Consider the following 24,865-nt stretch of genomic DNA (forward strand, 5'->3'; position numbering starts at 1 on the left):
GGTTCCCAGTTAATACCAGCGATGGCTCGGAAAAGTGAATCGGCGAAAAGCGTTTTCGTATATCTTGTGCTGTGAGAGAAAACATTGCAATTCACGTCCTAAGCGCTGAAGATAAGGCTGTAACAGATAGAGACGCTCCGACCGGGGTTCACTGTTCCCAGAGTTTTCGCTTTAACGGAAGTAAGATACACACGGTTCTATGACGGTGGATAACACGCCCGTACGCTCGGCATTGCGAGAGGCCGACAAACGCCGTGACGTCAACGAGACGACGCCCGCGGCCTACGCGGAAGTCGGCCAGCGGAGCGGGCAGGCGTCGCTTGGAAGCTTAAAGCGGTGTGGCGCCGGGCTGGAGGAGCAGTCTGCTGCGCGCCGGTCATGGGGAACGCCATGACGCCCAGGGAGGTGCACAACATGCGAGTGCTCATGATCTGCACGGAAATGGTGAGCCCGCCGTCTCGCGCCGCTGTGTAACGATGCTGCCAATGACTACTGTCGCGTTGTGTGTTTACGTTACAAGATTACCTACTCAGCGTAGTCGCGGTCGCGTACCGATGGACGAGAGCGTGTAATTATCTGCTTCTACATGCACGGCAACTGTTAATGAACGTAGCAGTTACAAATGGCTGTAACTATTAAATGCACAGCACTACAACTGGAAGAACGACAGAGAGTGTAGAAGAAAGTTCAACTTTCTTTTTTTTTTTACGTCGTTCCATATGATTTATGTATGGTTACACGGACAATATCTATGCGATAACCCATTTCACGCCAAACATTCTGAAACGTGTGCCCAGCTACCAACGCGATGCCGGCCGGAGTGGTCGAGCGGTTCTAGGCGCTACAGTTTGGAACCGCGCGACCGCTACGGTCGCAGGTTCGAATCCTGCCTCGGGCATGGATGTGTGTGATGTCCTTAGGTTAGTTAGGTTTAAGTAGTTCTAAGTTCTAGGGGACTGTTGACCTCAGAAGTTAAGTCCCATAGTGCTCAGAGCCATTGGAACCAACCAACGCGATAGCATTTTCAGTTCTGCATTTGTTTTCGGTGAGGGAAGCACGCACATAAGGTCTTTCACAAAACTCCGTAAAAATAAATCCATAGGTGTTAGCTTCGGAGACTCGTGTGGCCATTAGCGGGACTCAGCGTAGTGGTGTTCAATACGACCGAGGCAACACCCTCGATATCTAGTTGTGAGGCTGTTCCGTCTTGCTGAAAGATATAATCGGTGGAATCCCACTTAAAGCGGTAGTATCAGCCATTACCCAAGCATGGCCAAGGAAGTGTTTGTTCAAAAAGTTCAAATGTGTGTGAAATCTTATGGGTCTTAACTGCTAAGGTCATCAGTCCCCAAGCTTACACACTACTTAACCTAAATTATCCTAAGGACAAACACACACACCCATGCCCGAGGGAGGACTCGAACCTACGCCGGGATCAGCCGCACAGTCCGTGACTGTAGCGCCTTAGACCGATCGGCTAATCCCGCGCGGCAATGAAGTGTTTGTTGAATCACTTAGCTCAATGAAGAGAAATGAACTGAACAATTTTTGTGTTGACATCCGACTCCTAATTCTCTGTTCTTGGGTGACGATCAAAATTTTGGACTTCCTTTTCATTCTCTGTGATAATTTTCCATGTATCGCATCCTTGTATCGCTGTGCATTACATAGTTGTAACTGTTCATAATCACTATATTCATTTTAAATTGCTCTGTATCGTTGGTGCATTAAATATGAATGGATGGTTTTACGTGTCGTCGAGTCCCTGATGACACTGATTCCGACCAGTTGATGTCAGATCGCCGAGGCCTGTGGGGGCGAAGCACCAGCTCCGCCGGAGAAGAGGGGGGACAGAAAGGGCCGTAGCGTCTTTGAAGGAAGCATTTCAGCCCTATGCTAGCGGCACTGGCCTAGCTGCAAACGTACCTGCCATGCATATTGCGAATATCCTCAACAGGATTCCATTCGACTGGGAGTACCATGATCGTGTTGAATGTCATCCTTCAAATGCATTCTGTAAGAATAAGCATCGGAATTCATGAAAAGAAACGGATCACCAATAATGTCTGCGTATACCAGTGTCAACGGGATGTGGAACAGATGTCATAACTGATGAAGAACGGTTTATTCTGAGTAAGAAGCGGAGTTCCGCTGATCGATTGGCTGTTAAGGGATTCTTTTCCTCATTTATGCATTTAAATAAGTGTGACTTTTATCGCACTTCTCGCACAGAAGGACCTCTTTCCAAGTGTATATCTTTTTTCGTCTGTTTACGTGTGCATCGGAAATAAAGTGCAAAATTCTATTCCTTGTCGTATGTTTAATAGAATTTTCTCCTGTTTTTGTGAAAAATGCGTTCCGTGGCGATTTCAAAGCGGTCCTAACATTTCGTTTTTCAAAATTTAGCCATTTGGTGTTACATTGCTTCCAGTATAGGATAATTATTTCTTCCACAACTGGGCCTTCCCCACGTTTAATCTTTAGAAAGTAGTTATTGTTCTGTCTGCTGTTCATCTCAACTTTTATGGTTCTTTGATTTGCCAGCAGTAGAGATTCTTTGTTAAATTACCTGCCCAAGTCACTTAATAGTTACTTGAGATCTTACTTGCCTTCAGTAAGAACCGTTATATCACCTGAGAATCTATGTCCAGATATGCACGGTTTTTGCACTTTTTATTTTTTTCCGTATTTTTCTTTAGTTACCAATAATATACTGTAGTATTTGTTTGTATTTCATACGATCTTTAACCTGTTACATCGTCTGAAAAAGTAACTAGCTGGCGTCGCATTTTGATTTGTTTACTTATACATTAATTTAGTTCTTCCCTCTGTCTTATCTGATCTCGCTTTCATACATCAGTAACACAAGTAAGTATGGAACTCGTGCAACTTCATAGCTATTTTTCAAACTTCATTTAAGGTTCACTGAAATTCATGAGCATGTGTGAGTACGTGTGTGTGGACCATGTTATGGTTTGTGGACTGCAGGTGCTTTTCGTCAGGATAACGAAGTATGTGCTTCGTAACTGACCATGGCCGTGGAAGTACGAGGGTCTTACAGTTATTTCTCTCCTTGTTTGCTTTACGGTCGTTAACTGGCTTCAGGATCATATGTGCTTGTTATTTTTATTTCCTTTGTCGAATGGTCTTTACGTGTTGGCATCATTCACAAACTTCACCTGCTACTGTATCTTTATTATGCAGTACGGAATGGCGAATGTACTGGCAGCCGTGTTTAACGCAAGCCCCTACCACGCCTTAGCGGAAAAGTGAGACGGTTGTTTCCGAATTGGAGACGCCATTTGCGGGCAAAAATATGAATATTGGTCTAGCTATTTGAAAGGAAACTGAAGTACGAAATAAAAGGGTATTTTCTTTACAATTCCTATTTAGTAAACAAGCCTGTCTTTAATGAGAGTGCCGGCCGCGGTGGTCTCGCGGTTCTAGGCGCGCAGTCCGGAACCGTGCGACTGCTACGGTCGCAGGTTCGAATCCTGCCTCGGGCATGGCTGTGTGTGATGTCCATAGGTTAGTTAGGTTTAAGTAGTTCTAAGTTCTAGGGGACTGATGACCACAGCAGTTGAGTCCCATAGTGCTCAGAGCCATTTGAACCATTTTTTAATGAGAGTAATTTCTTAGTTTACTGAATTAGATCCACATTAAAGGTCGGGAGGTTACAGATATATATTTAAGAATGTAGATTTCGTTTCTTACATGTACAAGCAAAAATGCAGGAAATTATAAATTCAAGACAGTTGCATAAAAATTACGAAGTAGCAGATGATGGGATTGTTTTATCGTTTATTAAAGTTTTCAATTTCGGTTCTTGTTTAATATTTGCTGGTACATCCTCAATATCTGTCTTCTGCGCTTATTTAATCTTGAATTTATATTTGCATGGCACAGTTTTATCTACCTTCCTCTCCACAACTTTATCATATTTTTCTTCAGTCTGCTTGCACCTGGATAACTGTGATCTCCAATATTGTTTGAATTAGCCACTTCGTCTTCACACTTATCTGGGGATGCAAAGTCCTTCTGAACATTATTTGCATATCTCAAGTCACTGTGTATGCAATGTTTTATCGTAGAAGGCGTTAGGGGTGAAAGTGCAGATCTTTTTATTTGTGACTGAGGACAGTGTACTTAACAACATTACTTCAGTATTTACTTTATTTGTAAGTTAGTAATTATAGTCATTCAGAGTGGTATGTTTCACATTAGTTAGTATCTCCAAGAGCAAACCGTTAATGCTTACGCCGGCCGCGGTGGTCTCGCGGTTCTAGGCGCGCAGTCCGGAACCGTGCGACTGCTACGGTCGCAGGTTCGAATCCTGCCTCGGGCATGGATGTGTGTGATGTCCTTAGGTTAGTTAGGTTTAAGTAGTTCTAATTTCTAGGGGACTGATGACCACAGCAGTTGAGTCCCATAGTGCTCAGAGCCATTTGAACCATTTTTTAATGAGAGTAATTTCTTAGTTTACTGAATTAGATCCACATTAAAGGTCGGGAGGTTACAGATATATATTTAAGAATGTAGATTTCGTTTCTTACATGTACAAGCAAAAATGCAGGAAATTATAAATTCAAGACAGTTGCATAAAAATTACGAAGTAGCAGATGATGGGATTGTTTTATCGTTTACTATAGTTTTCAATTTCGGTTCTTGTTTAATATTTGCTGGTACATCCTCAATATCTGTCTTCTGCGCTTATTTAATCTTGAATTTATATTTGCATGGCACAGTTTTATCTACCTTCCTCTCCACAACTTTATCATATTTTTCTTCAGTCTGCTTGCACCTGGATAACTGTGATCTCCAATATTGTTTGAATTAGCCACTTCGTCTTCACACTTATTTGGGGATGCAAAGTCCTTCTGAACATTATTTGCATATCTCAAGTCACTGTGTATGCAATGTTTTATCGTAGAAGGCGTTAGGGGTGAAAGTGCAGATCTTTTTATTTGTGACTGAGGACAGTGTACTTAACAACATTACTTCAGTATTTACTTTATTTGTAAGTTAGTAATTATAGTCATTCAGAGTGGTATGTTTCACATTAGTTAGTATCTCCAAGAGCAAACCGTTAATGCTTACGCCGGCCGCGGTGGTCTCGCGGTTCTAGGCGCGCAGTCCGGAACCGTGCGACTGCTACGGTCGCAGGTTCGAATCCTGCCTCGGGCATGGATGTGTGTGATGTCCTTAGGTTAGTTAGGTTTAAGTAGTTCTAAGTTCTAGGGGACTGATAACCACAGCAGTTGAGTCCCATAGTGCTCAGAGCCATTTGAACCATTTTGAACCGTTAATGCTTACACTGAGATGACGAAAATCATGGGACACCTCGTAATATTGTGTCGGACCTCCTTTATCTTGATGTAGTGCAGAAACTCGACGTGGCACAGACTCAACAAGTCGTTGGAAGTCCCCTCCAGAAATACTGAGCCACGCTGCCTATAGTCGTCCATAATTGCGGAAGTGTTCCCGGTGCCGGATTTTCTGCGCGAACTTACTTCTCGATTACGTCCCATAAATGTTCGATGGCATTGATGTTGGGCGATCCGGGTGGCAAAATTACTCGCTCGAATTGTCCAGAATGTTTTTTAAACCAACTGCCAATAATTGTGGCTCGTAGACATGCCGGATTGTCATGGATAAAAATTCCATCGTTGTTTGGGAACGTGAAGTCTAGGAACGGCTCCAAATTGCCTCGAAGTAGCCGAACATATCCACTTTTAGCCAATGATCGGTTCAGGTGGACCAGAGGATCCTGTTCATTCCACAGCCCAAACCATTATGGAGCAACCACCAACTTGCACAGTGCCTTGTTGACAACTGAGGTCCAAGACTTTGTGGGACCTGCATCACACTCGAATCCTACCATGAGCTGTTACGAACTGTGATCGGGACTCATTTGACCAGACCACGGTTTTCCAGTAGTCTAGGGTCCAACCGGTAGGGTCACGAGCCCAGGAGAGGTGCTGCAGGCGCTGACGCGGCGTTAGCAAAAGTACTCTCGTCGGTCGTCTGCTGCCATAGCCCATTAACGCCAAATTTCGCCGCGCTGTCCTAACGGATACGTTCACCAGACGTCCCACGTTGATTTATGCGGTTGTTTCACGTAGAATTGCTTGTCTGCTCTCGGTCGTAAAGTGAATTAGTTTTTCTCCGGTAGTGTATTAGGAGTAGTATTTTTTAGGTTGTATTGTATTGTACTGTATGTTAACCGGGGACCTAGAAACGACGGAGAGGCTCCGTCCCCGCCGCAGCCGCAGTGGTCCGCAACCCCACGACTACTGCAGTCCACTTCACCCCTCCGCCGCCCCACACCGAACCCAGGGTTATTGTGCCGTTCGGCCCCCGGTGGACCCCTCAGGAAACGTCTCACACCAGACGAGTGTAACCCCTATGTTTGCGTGGTAGAGTAATGGTGGTGTACGTGTACGTGGAGAACTTGTTTGCGCAGTAATCGCCGACATAGTGTAACTGAGGCGGAATAAGGGGAACCAGCCCGCATTTGCAGAGGCAGATGGAAAACAGCCTAAAAACCATCGACAGACTGGCCGGTTCACCGGACCTCGACACAAATCGTGCCGGGGACCAGATGCTCCTTCCCGGCCGGAAAGCAGTGCGTTAGACCGCACGGCCAATTTTTTAGGTTGGTTAATACCTCCAACCACATGTGGCAGGAGCAGGCCATTAATGCATATTTCCTCATAGGCAGTGTTAGAGCGTGGACGCGTGTGGTTCAAATGGCTCTGAGCACTATGGGACTCAACTGCTGTGGTCATAAGTCCCCTAGAACTTAGAACTACTTAAACCTAACTAACCTAAGGACAGCACACAACACCCAGCCATCACGAGGCAGAGAAAATTCCTGACCCCGCCGGGAATCGAACCCGGGAACCCGGGCGTGGGAAGCGAGAACGCTACCGCACGACCACGAGATGCGGGCTTGGACGCGTGTGCGCAAAACGGTTAGTCTATACTGCAGACATAGTCCAGTTAGTGATGCAGTTGCGACCATGCAAAAAACATCAGATAGTAAATTATGAAAAGTGTTTGTAGGAAGATTGTTTGACGCAGAGAAAAAGGAAAAACAACTAAGACACAGAAGTGAAAAAATGTTCAAATGTGTGTGAAATCTTATGGGACTTAACTGCTAAGGTTATCAGTCCCTAAGCTTACACACTACTTAACCTAAATTAGGACAAACACACACACCCATGCTCGAGGGAGGACTCGAACCTCCGCCGGGATCAGGCGCACAGTCCATGACTGCAGCGCCTAAGACCGCTCGGTTAACCAAGCGCGGCCACAGAAGTGATTACATATTAAAGTACCAATGGCTACAGTATCTGCACATATACTCGTAACTCCCTGTTATTTGACATCGTTCACTAAGTGCAAACGCAGAGTTATCCTGCAAATGGTGGCTTTAATGTGGGAGCGCTACACTAGTGCCAGTGAGCGCCCTAGTCATTTTTAGCAAGTCTACGGTTTAGCTAGAAGCGGTGAGAAACAACGGTGTGTTTTTCTGCTACGCAGATGATATGCTGCATATGCGGCGTGTTGCTGACGCCGCTCCACGGCGAGTGCTGGCAGCGCTCCTCGACGGCGCTCCAGATGGCCGCTTCTGGAGGCTACGGTCTCATCGCAGTGGGCCGCCTGTTCGCTCTGCTCGGCGGGGAGCTGCTGCCACTTGCCATCGTAAGTATCAGCCTACCGTGCTGCCGGCAGGCAGCAAAATATCTTTTGCTACGGGATGTCTGCATGGCGTAGTATGCTAAACAGCACTTCGGCGACAGTATTGGCGTTCTCTTACGGGTCCATTCCCCGTCTATAAATAAGCGATATTTAAGATTTCTTTTGTAAAAACTAAAGAAGCAATCTATGGGTGATCAAAAAGTCAGTATAAATTTGAAAACTTAATAAACCACGGAGTAATGTAGATAGAGAGGTAAAAATTGACACACATGCTTGGAATGACATAGGGTTTTATTAGGACAAAAAGAAAAAAGAAATAACAAAGTTAAAAAAATGTCCGACAGATGGCACTGGACAGCAAAACGTCAGTAACTGCTACCGTGACGGATAAGACGTACGCCGATATGTTACAGAATCGCATCATCCCCAGCCTGGCTGATAAACACCTGCTGGAACGTACGATGTTTATGCAGGATCGCGCTCCACCCCATATTGCTAGACGCGTGGAAGATCTCTTACGCGTGTCGTTTGGTGATGATCGTGTGCTCAGCCGCCACTTTCGTCATACTTTGCCTCCCACGTCCCCAGACCTCAGTCCGTGCGATTATTGGCTTTGGGGTTAGCTGAAGTCGCAAGTGTATCGTGATCGACGGACATCTCTAGGGATGCTGAAAGACAACATCCGACGCCAATGCCTCACCATAACTCCGGACATGCTTTACAGTGCTGTTCACAACATTATTCCTCGACTACAGCTATTGTTGAGGAATGATGATGGACATATTGAGCATTTACTGTAAAGAACATCATGTTTGCTTTGTCTTACTTTGCTATGCTAATTATTGCTATTCTGATCAGATGAAGCGCCATCTGTCGGACGTTTTTGAACTTTTGTATTTTTTTGGTTCTAATAAAACCCCATGTCATTCCAAGCATGTGTGTCAATTTTTACCTCTCCATCTACATTTTTCCGTGATTTATTCAGTTTTCAAATTTATACTGACTTTTTGATAACCCAGTATGTAAATCTTTTTGCACATTATTTATTGATTCTGGGACGCTTTACGATGTTTTAAAAGAACTTCAGTTATCATTAAGCCCCCCCCCCCCAATCCGAGGAATTAAAGGAGGAGGACGAGGAGATTAGTGTCATCCTATTGAGAATGAGGTCATTAGCGACGGAGTACAAGCTCGGATTAGGGAAGGACGAGGAGGGAAATCGGCCGTTCTCTTTCAAAGGAACCATTCCGGCGTTTGCCTGAAGCGATTTAGGGAAATCACGGAAAACCTAAATCAGAATGGCCGGACTCGGGTTTGAGCCGTCATCCTCCCGAATGCGAGTCCAGTGTGATAACCATTGCGCCATCTCCCTCGGTCCTCAGTTTATGTAATTTGCAACAAAACCTGACGTTGGTGTGTCGCTCAGGATTGCTGTGTGACACAACTCTTCACGTGAACCACGTGTAGACGAAGACGGGTCTGGCCATGATACCATCTGTTTAGCATGAAGATGAAAAATATAATTTAAAAACAGATTTCATTTACTAGACGGTCACTGTGCAAGGAAAGAAGAAATGAAGATAAACGTTTGTTGACCGTCGACGACAAGGTTATTAAAAGTAGAAGTTCAGATGGAAGTGGAATGGAGAATGAAACTGGCGGTGCGTGTTCAAAGTAAGCATCTCAGCTGAAGCGATGCAGGCAAACCACGGAAAATCTGGTTGGCCAGACGGGGGATTTGAACCGATGTCGTCCCAAATACGAATCCAGCGTCTCACCTATGCGCCAGCACCGTCATTGCGTCTTCCCCCCCCCCCCCCCCCCCTTCAAAGTCCGCCTTCATGCGGGGCATTGCATTCAACGAGCGACGCACTGATGTGGTCTCCGCCACGCTGCGGAACGCTCAGGAACGATCTGTCTTGTTCACACAGTAACTTACTTATCTATGCCGTGACGTTACGTATACGAACGCAGCATGCTCGAGTGGAAAATGGTGGCTACAGCCAAAGCGCGCAAACTACACACGAGTTCTCGAAAGGGGCTAGCGTAAACTAGCTTTTCGCTTCAATAAACACACGGCATAGAGCCTCCACCCAACAATATTTCCTATGGTAATTTGAACTTTTGACGTTTTGCAGACACTATTCTTCTTTAAACGCATTTAGCAATACATTTATTTCCCTCTGTGTCCAAGCAGGCAAGGTGCTCTCTGTACTGAAACGAGATGTGGCCTGCATGTGAAGTAGGTGGTGTTCTTCCATTTCACTGGTTCATGTTCTAATGCGCGTTCACATCACTTGATTGGTTCGATAATTGCTATGCATGTTCAGAATAACTTCGCAATGTGTATTTTCCACACTCTGACGTCAGAAACATGTTGCGTTTGGCCTTGACTTTGGAAATCGCAGCCTGTGAGAGGACAGCTTCAGATTGTACGCCCAGTCTGTATTACTTACCACCACTCTTTTCCTTGCAGGTGTTCAACACATATACTGAAGACAGCTTCTACTCTCTGTGTCCACCTCTTCCTTCCTCTGTCTGTCCATCTCATCCTCACACCTTTATCTATCTTTGCCTCCCCCCCCTCTGTCTCTCCATCTCCTCCTCCCCTCTCGTTGTCCATTCCTTCCATCTCCTCTCTCTGATCATATCTTCCTTTCCCTTCCCTCTGATCATATCCTCCTCCCTCCTCTCTCTTTCTCCCTCCTCCTCCACTTCCTTTTCCACTTGCTCACCATCCAGCAGCCACCTGCCTAATGCACCTCCACGTGCACCCTTCCCTCTGTCCAGTTCCTCCTCCACTTCACTCTATGCATCACAAACTATCTTTCTCAACCTGTCCCCAGCAAATGCTAATTGGCATTTGTAGTCCTTGCAATACAGTTCAATAACGCAAGCCGATTATACTGCCACAACACGCCTGTCATACATGTCAGGCTAGACATTAGGGGGTGGAAAATCATTTATTTGCCCCTGATGTACAGGCTGGCATGCAGTGCAGATCGATAGAGTGTGCCGATACTACTACAATATAACACCTGCCATCATGTTGGAACCCAGAAAACTGTTTCTCGCCTCTGACATGGAGACTGCCATGCAAAGCAGGTCGATTTGGCAGGCTGATACTATTCCCACACAACATGAATGCCGTGCAAGGCAACCTATACGCCAGGGGCTGGAAAAACACGTTTTCGCGCGTGTCTCCGCTCCTATTAGAGCTAGGAGGCTATAAATCTCACAGTGCTGATACTCGAGAGGCCTGCTTTTTCTACGCCAAATTTGACTGAAATCGATTCAGGAGTTTGTGAGGAGATCATGGACATGCACACAAATACTCATACACTCTATTGGAACAGTTCTGTGTTTGCCTGCTAAGAGTGAAATGTATGTACGTGGTTACAGGAGCGGCTGTACGTTTGGGCAGCGGCGGTGCTGTTCGCGGCGTGCGGCGGTGTGTCACTGGGGTCGGCGGCCATTGGGGACAGTGCGTGGGGCCCCACCGATCCGTGGGAGACTCGCGAGGTGGCCCGCGCCGCACTCGCACTCCTCGTCACCGTAGTGCTGGTTGCCGATGCCAGCACGTGCCACTTGCCCGCCGGCATCATACTCGACGTCCCACCTCGCATCAGCAGTGCGGACGCTCCTGGTGCCGACGACTCGCCACCGCCCTACTCTGTTGTCATCGCACACGAGGCTGGTCTGCTGCCGTGATACTGAAAAACCTACTCAGGTTCAGCTGGTGAGACAAGCTGTGAAGTGAGGTCTTCCTGTCTGTTCGTGTCCACTTGTGTCGCCACCACAACTATACTGATGCACGATCCTGTGATCCTGAGGATCAGCAAACTGGAACTTCATAGCACATCAGGGCAGTATCCGTGAGTACTGCTGACTCTCCACAATGCAGTGATGTTTGGAAAACTAAAAGTGCAACTTCCCCTCTTGGACCGCGACCACAAGAATCCATGAATATGCCACTGAACCAAAGCCCCAGATGCGCTATTGCGTCCTCATCCAACAACAGTGAAGGTGTGGACATTTCTGATCTACCACCGGGTGATGATATCGATACGGGCAGTGTAGGGCATGCTATAGGCAGCTGCAGACGGCGACTCTATTGCTCAAACCCTCTGGCGTCAAGCAGCCTATCATGTCTACTTCAATGTACACAACTCCAAAGCTGTTCAGGATACATCGTACTATAGCCCAGTGTTAATGACCTCTTTGTGTTGTGGATTTTGTGTTGGATTCCTCTTTGGACAGCTTGTACTCTGCTGTTGATCGACTTTGTTATGATTATGGTACAAGGACTCGCAACTACTCCTGTGAAGTACAAACTGTGAATGTGACATTTGCGTTCTCCAGCACTTGGGTGCTGTCGACATGAACCCGAGCACCGCTCTCGTTTGGCGCTTGTGGCGGAAAGTGTTTGTTTCTATTGTGCGGGATAGAAAATACCCAAGAGAGTCTCATGATTCCCTTTTTGGGAGCACATAACTATTAATTCGTATGTTACTGCATGTAAAATTGGTGGTTATAATGATGAACTATTCTGTAGTGTATCCATTGGTTCTCAAAGCTCTCTCTCTCTCTCTCTCTCTGTCTCTTTCTCTCTCTCTCCGTCTGTTGGATGGAGTAAATAGAACATAACGTGTTGTCCATTCAGTATTTTGGTAGTATATTTAGTGGAAGGAAGGGGCGGACTGCTCAACGAAATACCATGAGTCTGTATGAGCAAGTGCATTGGTCTAGCAAGCTATCAAAATCTGTGAAATGTATAAGGGGACCAGTTACTAATCATGGTTACCAGAATTTGATTTGAACGGATGGTTCTGTTGCTCGTAACTACACAACTCAATAAAAGTGAAACGTTAAAAATGTAGAGCGAATTCTAGTCATAATATTTAATGCATGCTGAACAGCAATGTTCATTCTCTTCCGTGGAGTATGGGCTGCGTCAGACATATATTGTAACCTGTCATTTCTTTCTTTTGTGCAGGTGAAGAACAAGAATGCGTATCTCTGAGTCTATACCGACAAGTAGTTTTATTACAGGGATTTTCATAGAATAAACTCAAGTAAATACACTACAAAGATGGAAGAAACGGTTCTTTACCAATGGAAACAGTGGCTCATCTCCATCGTGATGAGATTTAGGAACCTAAAAGTTACCAGAAAACTTCACCTTCTCCATTCATGTAATCACATATTTGATGTGAAGAGTACAGCAGGTTTATGTTCCTTGTCAGGCCATCTTTATAAGCAGATCAAGTGCATCGCTACATAAAACTGCAGAATGGCCAACTCTGTGTATATAAATTTTTATGTGTGTATGTATGTACTTGTGTACGTGCATGCGTGTGTGTGTGTGTGTGTGTGTGTGTGTGTGTGTAACACTGTTTTCGAAATCGTAAACAGAATACTCAGATGGAGTTATTGAGTGATCTCAGTGCTTGCAAATACTGTGATATAATTTATTTATATTTTTTACTCATATTTTATTTGTAATTTATTAGCAAAATAAATAATTTCAAGAATAATTTTCTTATTTACTGAAACCATTTGTTTCCATGACAAATGATACGTATAGTTATGTGGTAATATTGCCTCCCTGGTGTTCACTACCTCTAAAAAACTTTAAAACAAATTTCTCAGATAGCATTTAGTTTTTGGCGTATCCGGTTTTATCATAAATGACAGATCTCTGGGCAGAATACGACCTAGTACACGAATGTGCTAATTGGCGAATTTTTCGTGTGGTCAGTGTTTCTATCAAATGATGGTGTCATTTAACTCTTCTATCTGCTGACAGTCTTATCATCTGTATGCATCCACTACATCCAACGTTCTACCTTCAGTGCCAAGTTTACTGTTCTGACAGCTTTAGCGTCGATCTTTTCCTTCCTCTCTGAAAATTCGTCTGGACGAAGCCTGGTTAAGCACTTCGCTGTAAGTGATTATGACAGTTTCATGAAAAGTGGGGAACATTGAAGTTCAGAGAGTTGAATCGTGAAATTATCCAGATAACATAATGGGACGCAAAACATTCAAAAATAAGGCAATAAAGAGCAAAGGAGTCAAAAATCTGACACTTGATAGCGGCGGTCCACATAAATGGACTACGTGCGTTTGGAGCATTGACTTTGAATCGACAAATTAAAGCCAGCCACTGGAGACAGCATTTCCACAGAGACTATAGGAAACCGTGGAGCTGACGTGAAAGTACGACTGAATTCTGTTAACGAATGATACATAAAGATGAAACTATAAACGGCCCTTGTGCTATTAGTGGACGCATTGTCTGAATGAAGAACAGGCAGCCGATTAAAAACATTTGGAATTTCGCAAAGCCGGCCAGAGTGGCCGAGCGGTTCTAGGCGCTACAGTCTGGAACCGTGCGACCGCTACGGCCGCAGGTTCGAATCCTGCCTCGGTTAGGCATAAGTAGTTCTAAGTTCTAGGGGGACTGATGACCTTAGAAGTTATGTCCCATAGTGCTCAGAGCCATTTGAACCAATTTCGCAAAACTGAATACGTCACATGAATGTGAGAAAGACTTAGGTCAGTAAACCATCGAACAATGTAACAGGCATACATTTGGACAAATGATAAGTAGTTGCGAACATTTCAATGTTTCGTAGCAGAAACTTAACCTTGAAAACGTTAAGTGAATTTTGTCAACACAAAAGACAAAAACATTATTTTTTGTTGTTATTTCATCCTCTCACGGGAGATGTTCAGGCAACAGAGTCTAAAAGTTCTTCATCAGCACACTTCGTTAAAATGCAATGTGGTCAAAAAAAACCTAACAATGAAAACCATACAGATGATATTACCAGAAACAGGCGATTCAGATTTCGTAGGTGATCTTTGTTGCATCTATGGGAAGCTGGTGCTTATGTATATGTCAGCTGATGGTTCGATGATCCACTTGATGATCCAGGCGAGTGTAGTGTAATCAAAAGTAGGGAAAATATATCTGGGACACGAAAGAACAGATGACCTAGCGAGTTCAAGAAGGGAATTTGTCAGATTCATTCAGAGGATTTATGATAGGGATTTGGTGCAGCAGGACACAGGATGAAACTTCCTGGCAGATTAAAACTGTGCGCCCGACCGAGACTCGAACTCGGGACCTTTGCCTTTCGCGGACAAGTGCTCTACCAACTGAGCTACCCGAAGACGACTCACGCCCCGTCCTCACCGCTTTACATCTGCCAGTACCTCGTCTCCTCTCTTCCAAACTTTACAGAAGCTCTCCTGCGAACCTTGCAGAACTAGCACTCCTGAAAGAAAGGATATTGCGGAGACATGCCAGGAAGTTTCATATCAGCGCACACTCCGCTACAGAGTGAAAATCTCATTCTGGAAACATCCCCCAGGCTGTGGCTAAGCCATGTCTCCCCAATATCCTTTCTTCCAGGAGTGCTAGTTCTGCGAGGTTCCCAGGAGAGCTTCTGTTAAGTTTGGAAGGTAGGAGACGAGGTACTGGCAGAAGTAAAGCTGTGAGGACGGGGCGTGAGTCGTGCTTGGGTAGCTCAGTTGGTAGAGCACTTACCCGCGAAAAGCAAATGTCCCGAGTTCGAGTCTCGGTCCGGCACACTGTTTTAATCTGCCAGGAAGTTTCATATCAGCGCACACTCCGCTGGAGAGTGAAAATCTCATTCTGTTCCCCAATTGCTTCCAGAATGAGATTTTCACTCTGCAGCGGAGTGTGCGCTGATATGAAACTTCCTGTCAGATTAAAACTTTGCGCCCGACCGAGACTCGAACTCGGGACAGAGTTCTGCAAGGTTCGCAGGAGAGCTTCTGTAAAGTTTGGAAGGAGAAGACGAAGTACTGGCAGATGTAAAGCTGTGAGGACGGGGCGTGAGTCGTGCTTGGGTAGCTCAGTTGGTAGAGCCCACGAAAGGCAAAGGTCCCGAGTTCGAGTCTCGGTCCGACTCACAGTTTTAATCTGGCAGGAAGTTTCATATCAACGCACACTCCGCTGCAGAGCGAAAATCTCATTCTGGAGGACACAGGATACTCCGCATGGCAGGTTCGGAATGGGATCACAACAGGGAATCTATGTGGGAGAAAGCTAAACGGGAGTGGCTCTGGAACTATGTGACAATGACATGTAGGTGAAATACGGAACTGGTACGAGTGTAATCTCACGAAGTATGATCGACAATTCTGGACTACAGTTGTAACAAAACGGATGATATATTCTGCAGGAAGAGCGGAAAATGAGTAATCATGCAAAAGGTCCAAGAAAAACTAACAGGACACGAAAGCTAGAAGACGAACAAGATGTACACATTAAGAGTGATAGGTTATTAGTAAGTTGCCGACGGAGACTTCTAATAAGTTTGAGAAAAACGGGGAATAAAATTCGAAGTGCACCTCAGCGAAGAGAAGTAAGCATTTCTCAAATACTTCCTCCTACGTGGCAGCGCAATCCACTAGGGCAAGCGCTGCGTCTTAAGCTGGGTTTACAGTAGCAAGTCGCTTGCAGAAGTTATTGCTGCAAGTTATTGTTAGCCGCTTGCAGCTGTGTTTACACAGCAGCGCAAGAATTAAGCAAGATTCTTCCGAAAGTTCTTTGGCAAGAAACTTGCGTCAACAACTTGCTGATATTGTTTACATAAGCTTTCAGCACCACTACGAGTGTCAGCCGAAGTGTAAAATGACAAGAAGGCGGGTGAGATATGCTGCAGCTCTTGTAATTGTAACGCAAAACGTGAAAAAGAAAAAGAGAAGTATTTGGGTTAGAGAGTAGATAATGAGAAGATCGCAAAATGATGCCTGTAATAACCTTTTGCAAGAACTTAGTATCGAGAGCATGGATACTGAGTATTTGTTGATGTTAATAGCGCCCGTCATATCAAAACGAGACACAAACTTCGGTACTGCTATTTTAGTAAACGAACGTTTGCTAGTCACTCTATGATTTATAGCTACCGGTGAGCTACGAATAAAATAGGCATTTCATTTATTTATGTGAAACATACAACAACAACAACAAAAAAGTTTGAATTGCCGGCCGAAGTGGCCGTGCGGTTCTAGGCGCTTCAGTCTGGAACCGCGCGACCGCTGCGGTCGCGGGTTCGAATCCTGCCTCGGGCATGGATGTGTGTGGTGTCCTTAGGTTAGTTAGGTTTAACTAGTTCTAAGTTCTAGGGGACTGATATGACCTCAGTAGTTGAGTCCTATAGTGCTCAGAGCCAAAGTTTGAATTTTGAAATCTTTTCTTTGTAGGAGACTCATACAAGTCCCTAATGTACTTGTTTCATATTCCCGTCAGCACGATTTCTCTGATCGTACCCGATGTATGTAGAGCCTTTTTTAACGTTTTGAAAAGGGAAAATTATTTGAAGGTATGTGAAAACACAACAATGAAATTAAATTTTTATTGAAATAAACTGCATTTTACAGAATGATATGCTTATAAAAATATTTTTTTTTCTGATGCTCATAAAATGGAAAGTGATAAGCTAAGTAAATAGAACATGTAACAATTACACATCGTCTTTTCCTAGGCTCCTAAAACAACAAGCGAGTGGATGTAGGTGGCAAAGGGGTTGTGTCTTCAAGTTATGCTACTTTCTATGTACTTCTTTTATAGATGTGTCGAATATCGATGAGATTTCATTTAATGCGCTCATCTTCTTCACTCTATCCTTAAAGTCTCGGTTATGCACGTTCCGTATTTCGGGGTAGCTCTCCACGGCTTCAATAAAATGTTCTGTATCCTGCTTCATCCACTCTCGTTTCTCCTCCATTTCTGAAATTTGTTTGCATATAACACGTAAGATGGTTGCATAAAATTAAGTCACCACATTAAGTAAAATGTTAAATATTAAAGTTATGGAGACGACATACTTACTGTAACTTGCGCTTCCTACTTGCAGGAAATACAAATAAATCCTAAAAGCTGCAAGTTACTTGCAGATACTTCTTGCGTGGTGTTCACACTGGAAGCGGAAAACGTGCAGCAAGTCACTTCCGCAATAAATTTCTACAGTCGCAAGTCGACTTGGCGATATGTTTACACTCGCAAAATGGTTCAAATGGCTCTGAGCACTATGGGACTTAACATCTGAGGTCATCAGTCCCCTAGAACTTAGAACTACTTAAACCTAACTAACCTAAGGACATCACAAACATCCAAGCCCGAGGCAGGATTCGAACCTGCGACCGTAGCGGTCGCGCGGTTCCAGACTGAAGCGCCTAGAACCGCTCGGCCACACTGGCCGGCTTTACACCGCAAATCGCGCGGCAAGTTCCTCCGCGCAAGTAAATTGCTGCAATAACTTGCTAGTGTAAACCGAGCATTACAGTCGCTGCAAGACCCTCCGCCGGTTACCCAGTAGTGCAGACGTGGACAACGCTGCTAACCGCAGAACAGCTGTCGTCACACAGCAGTCTGCTGCAGCGGTGGCAGCTGGCGTCCGCTACCGTGTACTCCGTAGGTGGATGCTCTGCAGACGCCAGTAACACCGAACACTCTAAGACAGTACACAGATATTCATGGGGGAAAGTTCTGATGTGATTTTGCTGTCGTTCGAACAATATACCAAAGGAATTCATACCAAAAGAGTGATAAACGTGACTAGAAAGAAGACACTTTAGTGAAACGTGTTAAGCTGAACAACTAGCAACGTTACCAAAACATTAGAAAGAATCTCGAGCTCCGTTCAGTCTGGTTCTCTTCTACAGTAATTTACAGAGCAGTCTAGCCAGCTCACAGAGCAGCTGATTTTAGTGTCCTGGTCGAGGCGCTGCACAGTTTAGAGACGAAGCTAATGCAGTGTGATGCTTCACTGTGCGGATCGGTTCACGCGCGTAGCGGAAAGGCCATGCCACGATGCACAGCGGAGAATGTCCCGGCTACGTGCTGTGGAGAACACACCGCTAGCCACGTTTACTGCGCAGCTCCGTCGGCATCAAGTACTGACGTCACTTGAGCAATCGGGAATGTAACAGGTAAGTAAGTCATACTGCATCTATCAAGAGCATATCTTGGTTAAAATTAAAAGACAGTCTTATGCAGCAGAATGTTCTTTATTGGATGGAAAATGACGTGTTTCACCCGCTTGGAGCATCATTAGGGTACCTGGGAGTACAATAAAAAGTGGACATAATAAAAAACCGGACGTGGTCCTATCCTGAGATGCTATACTCAACAGTGAAAACCGAAATCGTACATATGTAAGACGTAAAAGAAACGAAAGCACATAAATAATTTTATAACTTCTGCGACAAAGCATTCGTCAAACACGCTTAAAATACCCGATAAACGAACGTGAAAAACACCGTAAGAGATAGTATAAAAACCACCATGAATAAATCTACAGAAGTACTCTCCTGTAGGTTTGTTCTTCGTGGTTTTTATATTGTCCCTTACGGTGTTTTTCACGTTCGTTTACCGGGTATTTTAGGCGTATTTGACGAATGCTTTTTGGTTCAAAAATGGTTCAAATGGCTCTGAGCACTATGGGACTCAACATCTTAGGTCATAAGTCCCCTAGAACTTAGAACTACTTAAACCTAACTAACCTAAGGACATCACACACACCCATGCCCGAGGCAGGATTCGAACCTGCGACCGTAGCAGTCCCGCGGTTCCGGACGGCAGCGCCAGAACCGCTAGACCACCGCGGCCGGCAATGCTTTTTGGCATTCATTACATTTTTACGTGCTTCCCTATCCTTTACGTCTCACGTATGTACGATTTTGGTTTTCACTGTTGAGTACACGAGTAGAAGCTCAGGATAGGATAACACCCGGTTATTCATTATGACCGTTTTTCATTGCAGTTCCGGATAACCTGATGATGGTCTACCCGCTTGAAAAGCGTAGTTTTTGAACCAAAACATAGCAGTCTGCAAGCTAAGACTGTCTTTCAGTATTAATCACAATAGAAGGTTGCTGTACCAGGGCCTTACAAATGTGAGGACTTCTTGGATTAATAAACAAATCCATAAGCATTTTACGTAAAAAGAGTAAAATGTGTTTTAGAGTAAAGATTGTATGAAGTTTGTTAGAGTCTTACAAGTAAATTAATGCATCCAAATTAAAAAAAAAATTACGAGCAATAACTAAATTCCTATACGTCCTGTCCTAGTAACATATAGGCAAAGCTACGAGATCGATGGAGCGACTAAACTGGTGTATGCCTAAATGTTGTAGTCGCCCTGTTAGTTCGATATGGCAGTGTGCCCATGACGTTGATAACTCACGTCCACGTGGCAGTAAATACTTCTGTGTATTCAGTGCCGTGTGAACCCAAAGCGAGCCTGGAAACTCCAGGAGGGCGCCGGTGGACATCCCACACGCTCTAAAAGTGAATTCACAAAAATGAAATCAACTACTGCTCCACGCCAAAATCCCCGACTGACGGAGTTTAAAACCCATAGTACAGGATCCGGGGAGTGGAAACCATTTCCTCAGAGATTGATTCACCTTTTCTACAGCACAACACAGGCAGCTCCTGTCAATCAACTGCGAGTCGAAAAATTAAATCTTTGGACAACTTCTAGGCACTATGGTCACCTTCGACTGGTACATCTCTGTTGAGGTAAGGGAACGAACCATACGACACGAGAAGTTTCGTGATTGCGTCAATATTGTGCTATGCCTTTAAGATCCTGGAACACCTGACGGTCCTCGGGATCATGAACAACTTGAATCTGACGTTCACTAAAGACATCGCGCTTGTCCGTCCTCTTCTAGGGTATTGCTGCACGGTAATGGTTCAAATGGCTCTGAGCACTATGGGACTCAACTGCTGTGGTCATAAGTCCCCTAGAACTTAGAACTACTTAAACCTAACTAACCTAAGGACAGCACACAACACCCAGCCATCACGAGGCAGAGAAAATCCCTGACCCCGCCGGGAATCGAACCCGGGATGCACGGTAATGGATCCGTGCCAGACACGACTGATGGCAGGCATCGAAAAAGTTCAAACAAGGGCAGCTCGTTTTGTATTATCGCGTAATTGGGGAGAGAGAGCAACGGATATGATATAGAAGTTGGGGTGGCAATCATAAAAACAAAAATGTTTTTGTTGCGGGAGGATCTTTTCACGAAATTTCAATTACTAACTTTCTTCGCCGAATGTCAAAGTAAATGTTGTCACCCAGCTATATAGGGGAAAAAAAAAGATCACTGTAATGAAACAAAAGAAATCAAAGCTCGCACGAAAGATTTAATTGTTCGCCTTTCCCGCGCGCTATTCGATAGTGGAACGGCAACCAAATAGCTTGGAGGTGATTCGATGAACTTTGATTGTGAATTACAGTATAGTCGTGTAGATGTAAAATGAGGAATTCACTTGCAATCATGAAGCATTCTGGCCTGAAAATTAAGTACTATACTACTCCTAATCCTGACGCTATACATCAAGTACGTCTTTGAACTACAGTAGAATGGTGGAGTTGCCCTAGTAGACCTGAAAGTCGCATATAGCGGCAGACAATTATACGACATCTCAAGAGACTAAAACCAATACTGTACAACGTGTACGCAAATGACCTGCCAATGCCAAATCGCGCCAATGTTTCATATACGCGGATAATACTGCAATAGCAACACAAGGGTAGTCTTTGCAGAGACAGAACAGAAACTAACTCAGTCTCTGGATGTACTCTGGCAAAACTACTATACTAAGCACCCAAAGTCTTTGCTTTTAGACCAGCGTCCGGCCATCCTGGTTTACATTTCCCGTGATTTCCGTAAACCGCTTCAGGCAAATGCAGGAATGAAATGATGAAGAATGAGAGGAAATAATCATATTTATTTACACAAGAGTAGGAAAAAAATTTCGAGCACACGATAACGCGAAAACTAAGCGAAATGAGCTCTTTTAACGACATAACGGGAAATCGACCGTTTTTACGAAATGTCGGTCTATTTGTGCTTCTGAGTAAAAATGCCGCAAATCTAAGAAACCGCTTTTATTAATACTGGTAACTTGTATTAGATCTACAACTTTGCTTCCGCAGTTTTGCAATAGATGGCAGGAGCAGCTGGTGGTGGTCCAGGTGGTAGGTCGTAAGCGTCATACAATAAGCTTAAGCGTTTGTAAACATAAAAAAATGGTTCAAATGGCCCCGAGAACTATGGGACTTACCATCTGAGGTCATCAGTCCCCGTAGAACTTAGAACTGCTTAAACCTAACTAACCTAAGAACATCACACACATCCATGCCCGAGGCAGGATTCGAACCTGCGACCGTAGCGGTCGCGCGGTTCCAGACTGAAGCACCTAGAACCGCTCGGCATCATACAGTTATTCTCAATTGAATATTTCAACGTACAAGCCTAATTCTCGTCATTCGCAGGAAGTTTCAATTTTGTGCTTTAAGATGAAGAAATCTATGGCTGAGGCTCATAAAATACTGGGTAAGATCTATGGTGAGGTGCTATTAGTGAAAGAATGTGCTTCAAAAGCGGTGATTATGATGTGAAAGACCGGCATGGCTGTGTAAGAGAGAAGGATTTCGACGCTACTAATACCGACGGAAACAGTCATAGGAGACCGTTATCGAAAGCAATTGATGTTTTTGAGCCGAGCACTGAATGACAATCGATCAAATAAAGCGATAGATATGAGAAGGTGATTTTGCAGCTTAACAATGCTCGACCCCATATCGCAAAACCCCACAAAACATGCTTGAAAACGGAAAATGGGAAGTCATACACCGTCAGCCGTATTCTCCCGACATTTCTTTCCTTGGCTACCACCTTTCTCGATCAACGGCACACGGCCTGGTTGACCAGCCCATGTGAACAAATGCAAAATTGAATCGATTCATGGATCCCCTCCAAAGATAACCAGTTCTTCCATCGCGGGATGCACATGCTACCCGAAAGATGGGAGAAAATAGTAGCCAATGATGCTCAATACTTTTTTGTGCGAGATTCACAATAAAGGTTCAAACTTCTAGGAAACACGGTAGAAGTAAAGTTATACACCTAATAGTATTTGACACTGAAATAAGATCCTAACTTTTCTCTCAAGGTTGAAGTTCCTGTATCAGTTAAATATATCCCTTCATTTACCGCTAAAGAACTGATGCTCTAGATGTGGCATCAGATGAAAATACGAAATTTCCAACGAACTCTATTTCTTCAACTGGTTTATCCGCCGAGGTCACATTTCCCAACACTTTTACACTGTGCGTTGTATTAATAATGACACGTTTTAGAGATACCTTAAGCGATGCGCATCGGTTACTTTGCAAAAAAAATGGTTCAAATGGCTCTGAGCACTATGGGACTCAACTGCTGTGGCCATCAGTCCCCTAGAACTTAGAACTACTTAAACCTAACTAACCTAAGGACATCACACACATCCATGCCCGAGGCAGGATTCGAACCTGCGACCGTAGCAGTCGCACGGTTCCGGACTGCGCGCCTAGAACCGCGAGACCACCGCGGCCGGCAGGTTACTTTGCATATAATGGTAGTACACAAATATAAGAAAGAAAACTGTCAGTAACGGCATTTTAGGTTTGCAGTCATTGCACAGGATAAGTGTCATCAATAATCATAACGTAATTGATTGGTACATTTTAATTTTCAACGAAATGCTGATAAACACTGAAGTAAGACTTAAAAAAAAAGAACGCACGGTGCTTCAAAAAATAAGCAGTGAAAAAATACAAACAAAACTGGCAAAAAATAGCGCCAAAATTGACAAAAAATAACGCCTGAAGTGGCAAAAAGTAACAACACATTTGCAAAAATAACAGTACTATGAGCAAAAATAACAAAGCGATTTCTTCCTGTCCGTACGCACAAGTGCTTCAATAATAAGCGTATCATCAATTGATAATACATAAAGAAGTGGAAATTCAGTAACTGACAAATATTTTCAGAGCTTAGTAAAGTTTTTACGAAATGAACAGGAAAATGTTGGGATACTTATATTCAAAAAAGAGTATTGGAAGGACAGTTGCATTTTGTCATTAAAAAGACGCATTTCAGTCGAGTCAGTGATTTGTGCTGCGGTGACGGACAATACACAGTTAAGTTTTTGAAGGACATCATCTCTACGCCAGTGACTGTTGTAAGTTTTTATTACACACTATTGCGATTTCGGCCTTAGACCATTATCAAGTGCTGATATTACGGCTTTAATAATGGCCTAAGGCCGAAATTGCAATAGTGTGTAATAAAAAGTTCCCGGCTACAACAAGTGTATTCACAGTTAAGTTTAGTGTAGCATTTGATCAAATACTAAGTATTTGTAAAGTTTAATAACTGGTCTGAACTATTTTCTATTTTGTGCTGCAGCAAATGTTTGTAAATAACGACGTCAACATATCACGAAATGCTTGAATCCTACCTGTTACTAAAATATGCAGTTTTTGTCGCTACCATCATTACATTAAGACAAAATATAGTCATGTCGTTCTGCTAAAACAACATAGCATTGCTGGCGACAATCATTTCAATTTATGTTTTCACTTCTCGATTCTTCAGCCCTTCTAGAGATTATCTTTGGGCTTCATAAAAGTTAGTAGTAAATAAATGTTTACATACGCAACATCTGACTGGTCATTTCCGTCATTTCGTTCATACTCTGAACCACCATAGAAACTGGTATAGGCATGCATATTCAAACACAGAGATATGTAAACAGGCAGAGTACGGCGCTGCGGTCGGCAACGCCTGCATAAGACAAGTGTCTGGCGCAGTTGTTAGGTCAGTTATTGCTGCTGCAGTGGCAAGTTTTCAGGATTAATGTGAGTTTGAACATGGTGCTATAGTCAGCGCACGAGGATGATACACAGCATCTCCGAGGTAGCGAAGAAGTGGAGATTTTGCCGTGCGATCATTTCACCAGTGTACCGTGAATTTCAGGAATCCGGTAAAACATCAAATCTGCGACATCGCTGAGGCCGGAAAAAGGTCCTGCAAGAACGGGACCAACGATTACTGAAGAGAATCGTTCAACGTGACACAAGTGTAAAACTTCCGCAAGTTGCTGCAGATTTCAATGCTGGACCATCAACAAGTGTTAGCGTGCGGACCATTCAACGGAACATCAGCGATATGAGCTTTCAGAGCCGAAGGCCCACTCGTGTACCCTTGATGACTGCACGACACAAAGCTTTACCCCTCGCCGGGGCCCGTCAGCACCAACATTTGACTGTTGATGATTGGA

At 44.2% G+C, this 24,865-nt stretch overlaps 1 protein-coding gene across 1 annotated transcript; it reads left to right on the plus strand.

The window, feature by feature from the left end:
• Positions 1-350: 350 nt before the first annotated feature.
• On the plus strand, positions 351-13,241 carry LOC126236391 (uncharacterized). The gene is made up of 3 exons (XM_049945679.1): positions 351-444; positions 7,546-7,707; positions 11,107-13,241. The coding sequence occupies exons 1-3, from the start codon at positions 379-381 to the stop codon at positions 11,413-11,415; spliced, it is 537 nt and encodes a 178-aa protein (XP_049801636.1). The 5' UTR covers positions 351-378; the 3' UTR covers positions 11,416-13,241.
• Positions 13,242-24,865: the final 11,624 nt, after the last annotated feature.

The sequence above is a fragment of the Schistocerca nitens genome, chromosome 1 (assembly GCF_023898315.1).
Source record: "Schistocerca nitens isolate TAMUIC-IGC-003100 chromosome 1, iqSchNite1.1, whole genome shotgun sequence".
In the NCBI taxonomy this organism is placed as follows: Eukaryota; Metazoa; Arthropoda; class Insecta; order Orthoptera; family Acrididae; genus Schistocerca; species Schistocerca nitens.